This window comes from Camelus dromedarius, chromosome 14 (assembly GCF_036321535.1).
Source record: "Camelus dromedarius isolate mCamDro1 chromosome 14, mCamDro1.pat, whole genome shotgun sequence".
Lineage (NCBI taxonomy): Eukaryota > Metazoa > Chordata > Mammalia > Artiodactyla > Camelidae > Camelus > Camelus dromedarius.
The window spans coordinates 7,657,339-7,666,637 of NC_087449.1; the positions used below are offsets into that span (position 1 = coordinate 7,657,339).

Sequence of the window (9,299 nt, forward strand, 5' to 3'; positions counted from 1 at the left end):
AAAACTGAAATGCACTAAGGGTGAAATTATTCATGTTTCTAGAAAACATCAGTGTATTTATTGATGGACCGTCCCAGCAGACTAGCTAGGAATCATCTGTTCTAAGCGCTGTGACATAACACATACGTCCCCATGGGTGAACCATGCACTGGCTGAGCCTCTTTTGCTTGGTTACATCATACTGCCTCTCTCCAGAAAACTCCTCTGAAGCTCAATTTCAAGCAGCAGGTAATAAGTTACAACTGAAATATGAGAGCAAACTTTCTCGAAACTAAAAAGTTTTATTTTTTAAAGTACAATAAGCGTTTATCCCCCAAATGAAACGGACAAGGGGAGCCAAGTATACTCTTCAGCCAGCATCTTGGCTTCTTCACAACCTCTTCCAGACAACCAAGAAGGAAAAGGCGACAGAAGTCAAACCTTGTGAAGGCGCTTCCTCCTCTAGCGGACCGGCGCCCCAGCTCCCCGCCGCCCGGCTCCCTCGGTCGGTTTCAGCGATCCCGCCCTCCTTCGGTCTCGCGGATCCGACGGTGGGGAAGCGGGCTGCGGATGGGCCGCCCGCTGGACAGGCTCGGGTCACCCAGAGACACGTCTCTAAGCGGGTGGAGTGTCAGGGACTCAAGCCCGTACTTCAGCTCTTACTCCAGGTTGGGCTCGCCTCTCCCCTTCCCTCAGCCTCTGCCGCCAACTCCGTGAGGAAACCGGGAACCTCCGGGTCGCCCCGCCATCAGGCCTTCTACACACTCCCCGAAGCATCTGACTTCCCTCACCGGTACTCTTCAGAGTCCCTCTTAGGTCTCGGAGGATAACGACAAGCTCTCTCCTTACCTCTCGGGAGAGGGAGGGCAGAGAGGATGGGCGTCCGGTCGCGCTCGCATCCGCAGCTGCCACGCCCACCGTCCGCTCCGCCCCTTCTGGCTCCCAGCTCTCCCCCCCCCCCCCGCCCTCTGGAGGCTCGCTCTCCCGCCTGGTGAAGAGCTGAAACGGGAGGACAGCGCGCATGCGCACCGAGGGTGGCGCCGCTAGGCAAAGAACCGGAAACTTAGAGACAAAGTTCCGAGCCCCGCCCCCCGCCGCGCCGCTTCGCGCCGCCCCGCCCCGCCTCGCCGTCTGGCCCCGCGGACCCAGCAGCGACCCACCGTCGGACCGCGGATCTGCCTGGCTCTTGGGTGCGCCATGTCTGGGTCCTCCAGCGTCGCCGCTATGAAGAAGGTGGTTCAACAGCTCCGGCTGGAGGCTGGGCTCAACCGCGTGAAGGTGAGCGGGGGCGGGCAGCCGAGGGGGAGGGGAGGGCGGAGGAGGCGGCGGGTGGGATCCGGCGGCCGAGGTGGCGGGCCGGGCGCCGCTAGCGTCCGGCTCTCGCCTCCCCTGGGGAGGGCGCCCGCTCGGCGGCGGCGGTCTCGGCCGCCAGCTTTACAGAAGTAGCGGCGCAGGTCGGCGCTGTGGTTCGGGGGGCCGGTTTGTGCGCCCTTCCGCCCCAGGACTTTCCAAGGCGGGCTGGCCCCGGGGTTGAACGGCGGCTTTCCGCATTCCGGTCCTCCTCCCTCCTTCCCTCCGCGGTGACTCCGCGGCTGGCCTCGCCGGCAGCTGCTCCTCCAGGCGCCGTCCGCACCCTTCCCCGCCCTGTCTGCCAGCTCCCCCGAGTCTTGTCACCCGACAGGGTTTTATCCGACTTTGGATTCAGAACACAAGTTTTTTCCTTTTCAGGTCAGAACTTTCCCAAATCCACTCCCTTCAGTAGAAGATTCTTACTTCCAGCTCCTGTGACTCACCGAACACACACTTGAAAACGAATTCTTGTGTAACTTTAAGTTAAAGAAGCATGTTTTGGAAACGCTCCCAGTGTCTCCGGTCACCACCGGTGCCCCGTACAACCTCGTACAAAGCTTGCATTTCGTATCTGTTTGGCACAGTTTGCTGTGATCTGACCTTGCGGGTATCTACTGGTCCGCATATCCGAGAAAGTAATTAGGGTGGACCAGTGTTATTTATTTTGGCGTCTGGTTAGCATTGACCTTGCCCTGGGATATTTACTTTGGGGAAAAAACCTTTTGTGTGCGTTGATATGACAACCTGACATTCGAGTGCTATTCCAAGTTCCCTGATTTTTAAAATCCTGAGTAGATTAGCTTCTTTCTGGTGCAAGTCATCTTACATGTGAGACACTTCTTGTAATTAAAAAAAGAAACAGAGAAGAATGTAAATCATGCACTCTGTTGAAATAAATAGCCAGTTTCCAATATGATTTGATTCTCTACTGATTAGGCCAGTTTTTACTTCCTTTTGAATTGTTTGTGGAGTAAGATCGTCTCCCATTTACTTCCTTAAGTAGAAATGTCAGGGATCTAGTTTACTCAGTTGTGGTTACCTCAGGAGGGAAGGGAAATTCCCATCAGGCTTGGGGTGGGATTCCCCTCCGTTCCTGTCCCTTAAGTGCTGTAAACTCCATCGCTGTTTGGAATCCATTTCTCTAATCTCCAGATCCTTACCTCATTCCAGCGATTTATGGTTAGTCTCGGCTGGATTTAACTCTGAAATCATGTTATCATTCAGGTGTGCCTTTATCATAGATTGGACTGGCTCAGGAAGGAAAAAAATGGAGTGAGGGGCCAAAAAAAAAAAAAAAACCGGGTTGAAAGCAGTGTAAAGCAGAGATTTTTAGCCCTACTTTCCAAAGAAAATGAGGTGAAGTCCCCATACTAAAGTATTCTGAGGACTTTTCCATGAAAACCCTAGCGCCTCCAGTAACTCCCCAGTCTGATGCCTGCCTCCTATACTTAGGAAGCTTTTGGTCAGGATCATTAAAGCCACCACAAGTGACTGGGTTTCAGAAGTTTCAGTTTGTCTGATGCCACGGCAGTGTGTAGCAAGGAGGGGGGAGGTATCCCATCTTGGGACTTCAAATGAGCTTTTCTTTAGACATGTTGCAAAATGTGGTTAGTTCAATTTCATTTTGTGTTTCTATTTTACCCATGACTGCTAGGTGCTTTTTTTTAGTGACATTTTACTTTTGAACTAGCACAAGTTTACTTTTTAAACATCCATGTTTGAGTAGTTGATAGAAATGATCACAAATGCTTGACAAACTCCCAGGTGTCGGGTAACCATACATTTGTTCCCAACCCAGGACACATTTGAAAGTGAAAGAAGACACTGATAATTATGCCAGGATTATAGGGTTTCAACGTAGTGGATGGTGACTGTTACAGTGCCTTAGGGGCTAGCAGCTTGTCTGAGTTTCAGAGCTTTGTCTCCATTCTCCCCACTGTTTGGATTTCTCACTGATCATTTTCTCACTGATGGTTACTTGGCTGGATCTCTTGTCATTGAGATCTCAGTTTCAATGTCACCTCTTCACAGACACCTTCCCTTAGGTCGTGATCTAACAAACCACTCTTTTTTGCAGAGCACCTTGTCTTGTCTTTTCATCTGAACCGCCAGCTCCGTAACAGCAGGGACCTGGCTGCTCTTAACATATTCTCAGTGCCTACAGTTACATTCAGCACATAGGGGTGGTGAGAAGTTTGTGAAAGGGAGTTAAGTTGGAGCTTATCTACACTTTAGGCAGAAAATTAAATATAGTTTACTGTATCCTTACTGCTGGTTAGTGTGAATGAATGAAACCACGTTATAAGATAGTGGAAAGTGATACCACCATTCCCCATTGTAGCTATACCTTTGCAAGGAGCAGGGTGGCCATTTGCTGTAGTACTTGGTACCAGGTATTTAAAGCTACTTTTCACATTTACTAAATAAATTTATGGAACTCATTACCCTGTACTGGTGTATAAGCCAAACATAGATTCCGAGAAGAGTTTAGATTCATCTCATGATGATGGATCCTTTTATCAAGTTAATGTCTGTGGTACGGTTGTCATCTGCAAGATTTCTTTGTATAGAAAGCATTTGTGACGCCCTTAGCTCCCTTTCAAAAGGCTAAATATTACCCAGCCAGACTGGACACCTGCTCCTACCCTCCTCAAGGGTAGTTAGAGAATAAAATAAATGATTATTTTCCTCATCTTCCAAAACCTCAATTCAGGAGTTGGGATACTGTATTTATTTGAGGCATCTTTTAGTCATTCATGTTATACATCTGAACTATTCATTGTTTTGGTATCCTGCATCACACCTTACCAGAATATATACAAACAGTAAGAATGTTTAAGTGACACATGATATAAACAAAATAACTGTTAAGCCATAGAAGTTCCTTAGTCCTGTTTGAATGGCACTGCATGCATATATACATATATATATATATTAAAAGTAATTAAATCACATTTAAGACAAATACAGTTCCTTAAAGGCAGGCTGCTCAGCAGGGTTGTTAAAATAAACTGAAGTTTGCTAGCATCCTTTCAGTCACATTACCGTGAGCAGAAACTGTCACTGTCCAGTTCTGTAACATTAAATAGCTGATGGTGCATAATTTCAAAACAGTAAACCGAATGGTTCAGATTTAAAACATGATGTTCCTTCAGAGTAGCATATGCCCAGCATACTGCTTTCAAGACAGTGATAGTTTACTAGCATTTTAACACTTTCTGTTTAACCTATAATATCCCATGTACTGCTTTTAATAAAAAACAAGATGTTGAGTACTCTCAAGATTACACTAGAACAGCCTTTTAATTAATAAACTAGCAAGATGTGCTGTGCTTTACAGGTAAACAATTACACTGTACTAGTTTTATTTATGTGCAGTCTTTTAAGTATAAGAGCTCAGTATATGACTGTTGACCTTCAATTAGTATGTATCTTCTTCGAGTTGAGAAGTGTTTATAGGCAGGTATTTTTGAAGATTTGAGAAAACCTTCAATAAAACATTCTCACCACCTCCCACCCTCCCCTCCCCTTGTTATATATAGGTTTCCCAGGCTGCTGCAGATTTGAAACAGTTCTGTCTGCAGAATGCGCAACATGACCCCTTGCTGACTGGAGTGTCTTCAAGTACGAATCCCTTCAGACCCCAGAAAGTCTGTTCCTTTTTGTAGTAAAACAAATCTTTGAAAGGTAAGTTTCCTTAAATTAAACTAACCAAACCCCACATAGTAGGAATAACTAGTCAAGTCTCTTTCTTTGCAGCATTTGTAAGTTGAGCAAGATCATCCTGTACACTTTTGTTTGGCACTTCGTTTACAGTTTTGTGAGGATTGATGAAATTTGCTGATTTAGTAGTCATGAAGACTAATTGTTTCTATTTTACTATAAGGAGGGTTAAGTAGAGGATTTAATAACCATAGAGGATATAGGAGTTACTAGAAAATTTCACAGTTCTGACAAGCCAGGTTACCTTTTATAACATTGGCTTAACGGCGTATTCTGGAGTCTTCAAATACTAGTTTTACTTTTGTATACCTAGCAAATATTTAGACATTTAAAAAAAATCTACAGTGTTCATGGTGGTGACTTTTAAAGTACCATCAATTGATTGGGATTAATTATGATGTTCTAATAGAACGGCATAGCAAAGAATTGGGAGTTGGTGAATCCAAGAGAGAAACTCAGGACATAGCTGAACAGCTGACATGGTGCTGGCATTTGGAGTGCGGAATAACAGGTTTTACTTGTATTCTTGTTTGTTAGGTAAAGATAAAACATGAGAGAAAGTATATAAATCCATGGTGGCAGAGAGAGTGGATTGGATTTCAGAGGATTAAAAAACTAAGGGATGGGCTGGTTTAAGGCATACTTCTATATGTTAACGTGTACTTCAGAGCAAATGTCAATGTGTGCGAAAATGTGTCATGTTAAGCCAAAAGAGATGTGACCAAGACATGAAGTGGACAATTAAAAATGTAACCCAAGGGTACTACTTTTTACAAATCCATAGGATTTTAGTCACAATGTTTACTCATATTGACCTATGAGAAGCAAAATAGTTTAAAAAAAAAAAAAAGGCTATTCTGTGTACAGCACACACCCTTTACAAACATTCTGACTCCTCAGAATCCAGGAAGCTGCTTCCTAAAATACCATGTTACATAGTTGTGCCCTCCCTAATTAAGCTTTGTAGATTTGGGAGTGTCCAGGAAGCCTGTATAAAAGTACACCATGTTTCCAGTAAATACAATGATTGGTTAAGATTTTTGAAACACAGGGTGGGAAACCACCTTTGAGTTTAAGGAAGTAATTCTTTTTAACAGTCTAGCACCTTCACATTTAACAATGTAATATAGTTCCTTGCTTCTGATGGTGTTAATTCTTCATGGCAGTTTTTGGAAATTTCGTTTTCATGGTTTAATAAAGGTTTTTAAACCTCTGTTCCTCTTGTATTCTCTTCACAAAGTGTTGATTTTTATACAAGATACTGTTCAGAGGCCTGGCTTCTTAACTGGCTGTTAATAATTTCATTTCATAGGAGTCTACAGATAAATGTTTAAATGACTTGATTCAAGGCTAAAATATGGCTGGGATAAGAGCCCAGATTTCAAAGTAAAATAAAACCAATTAATCCTGGCAGTTATTATAAAACCCACAGCTTTGTGGATATTATGATTTGAAACTTTTGGCTAGGAAAAGAACATTTGCATGTAAAAGCATTTCTTCTCAAACTTGAATGTTACCTACAAATCATTTTGTTAAAACATAAATTCTAATTCAGTAGGTCTGGGATGAGGCCCTAAAATCTGCATTTCTTATACGGGCCCATGTTCTACTGATGTTGGTGGTCCTAGGCACATGAAGTGGCATGGATGCAAAGAATCTATTTGAGTCTTTAACCTCACAGTTTGAAAAAAATAGTTTATATAATTTTTTAAAAAGCATAGAGAATTTAGCAACAGATAGTACAAAGAAAATAGAAGTTACCATGATTAGTACACCCAGAATTAACCACTTATAACAGACATTTCCTATTACGAGAAAAAAAATATTTAAAAATAATGATCATAGCATGCAGTTTTTCCATTGTGTTTTTAGAAACATTTAAATTTTCTTATTTAATTGTCTTTGTAAATGAGATTTCCTGTGATTGTACTAGAACCTAGTTATATTCCACTTCATCGAATATTGAGGTTTCCAAACATGAGGCTGCACTGAGGTGAATATCCTGGTATCCAGGTATACTTTACATATTTCTTTAAGATAAATTTCCAGAAGTAAAACTACTCAATAAGGAATGACATTTAAAATTTAATAACCTTGATAACTACTGTCAATATTAAACTTAGCTATTCCACCTGGAGCTTGAGTGCTTTTTTTTTGTTAAGCCCTTGCCAAACAGACCTCAGGCTACTATCTTCTGCCCATCTTGCTTTTGTAATTTGCACTGATTTAAATACATTAACTGAAGTTAAACACTTTTTTCACCACTGATTGTGTTAATGCTTCTTGAACATGTTTTATTAATGAAGTAACACATTTTTAAATAAGTATAAAGAACTGTGTATCTACTATCCTGAATTAAATGGTTTACCTTGTTAATTTTTAAAGATACTTTTTCTACTTTTCCATATAGATAACTTACCCTGAAGTTGTTATTCTCATGTTTTTTACCTTTACTACATGTATTTATTGTGTTTTATAGTTTTAAAGCTATAATTTTTAAGGAATAACTATTACTGCATTATTTTTGAGATTTGTATTGGTCCATAGATTGTTTGGTCATTTGATTGCTGTATAGTATTCCATCACAGGTACAGAGCTTATTTATCCATTCCCTTGTTGAGCTGCATTTAGGCTATTTCCAGTTCTTAGCTATTAAAACACTGCTATAGTCAGTATCCATGTACACATTCCTCTTTGTGTATAGGTTTATGTAGGTAAATAGAAGTGATTGCATCTTGCTCTCCTCAATACTGTTGCTCATTTTCTAGAGGTGTTCACATTTTTCTCAAAAGAGTTTTATACTAACCTTTTTCTATTAGGATCCAGAGTGTATTTTGGCAGTGAACTTGGCAAGTGCATCTTTAAGTCATGTTTACTAATAAACTATAAATTATATATACTTCAGAGCGGTTCTAGAAGTTAAGGAAAAGCTACATTTTACACCACAGGCATTTTCTGTCCTGTTTCTCATCCACCCCCGCCCCACCACAGAACCCTGTGATGTCTGCTTTAAAAAAAAAAAAAAACAGGCTTAGTTTAATTGAAAGCACTTTTTATAAGCTGACATTCAAGTGAATGCACCAAAAGTAATGTAAGATGTACTGCTATTCAGAAAAAAGCTATTGTTCTTTGGTACTTTACCCTAATTCACTTTTTTTTTTTTCCTATTTCAGGTTTTCTAAACCAGTTTCCATGAACCAGTGACTATTCAAAGCAGAGCTAAATCTGAAGCCTGTACAAACGCCTGTCTCTGTAACACGTGCCATACTATACAAACTTCTACTTTTATCAGTCCTTGACATCTACCTCTCTGAATTTTCATGAATTTCTTATTCACAAGGTTAATTATTTTATATACACTGGCAGCAGCGTACAATAAAATACTTAGTATAAAAGTTTTTTGATTAATTATTGGTTTAAATACACTATGTATTAATTTGTTTTGAACACTTAAGATAAATGACAGTTTTCCCATCAGTATTCAGGGGTTAAGTTTTTAGTGTTTGTTCCCCCATCTCATCTCACACAACTTTATGCCATACATTATGCAAGACTGCTAGAGAATTAAAGGTTAAGTTGCAAACTTAACTCTTAAGGTCAGGAAGAGGCTGTTAACAATACTAATTTCTATTCATGAATTATTTACAGGATTAACTGTTTTCTAATTAACTTGGTATTAGTTAACTTCTAACAGACTCCTTTGCGGGGTATTGCCATTATACCTAAAAATTATTTGCTTCACAATAGATGGGTCTCCTAATAAAGACAGTACAGACTAGACATAAGAATTGCATTATAAAATATAAGAAAAATTTCAGCACCTGAGACAATTCATAAATGAAGCCCTACAGTACAATATGAGGTAAAGAAATACCAAGAAAAAAGCAATCAAAAGATTAGCTTCAGTACTCTGCAACTTTGCTTCAAGTCCTTGGTAAACCATTTTGCTTTAAAATTTTTACCTTTCTTGAAAGGCTTAAGGTTAAAGAAATGTTAAAACATCCTTAGAAACCTAGCCTCCAATATATATTTTCAGGAAACAGAACTAAAACTATGAAGATGAGTCTCGTGGAAAACCAGTGGATTACACAATATCAAATAAGCATTGTATTTCTCTCAAGCCCACACATGTCATGAAATTACAAATGGGAATGTTAGTTTGAAACCTGATTCCAGTTCATATTATTCACAATTATTTAAAAATAAGAGAACTGGGTTTTTAGGAAACTTAAATTGAACCTATAAAC

The 9,299-nt window shown here is 40.7% G+C and overlaps 1 protein-coding gene across 1 annotated transcript; it reads left to right on the top strand.

The window, feature by feature from the left end:
- Positions 1-1,090: 1,090 nt before the first annotated feature.
- Positions 1,091-8,447, top strand: GNG5 (G protein subunit gamma 5). The gene is made up of 3 exons (XM_031465481.2): positions 1,091-1,257; positions 4,872-5,016; positions 8,226-8,447. The coding sequence occupies exons 1-2, from the start codon at positions 1,177-1,179 to the stop codon at positions 4,995-4,997; spliced, it is 207 nt and encodes a 68-aa protein (XP_031321341.2). The 5' UTR covers positions 1,091-1,176; the 3' UTR covers positions 4,998-5,016; positions 8,226-8,447.
- The last annotated feature ends 852 nt before the right edge of the window (positions 8,448-9,299 follow it).

Excerpts from the sequence above, each read along its gene's own strand:
- GNG5 (XM_031465481.2), top strand. The coding sequence starts at position 1,177 with ATGTCTGGGTCCTCCAGCGTCGCCGCTATGAAGAAGGTGGTTCAACAG. Across the intron at positions 1,258-4,871 it reads CTGGGCTCAACCGCGTGAAG|GTTTCCCAGGCTGCTGCAGA; the intron begins GTGAGCGGGGGC and ends TGTTATATATAG.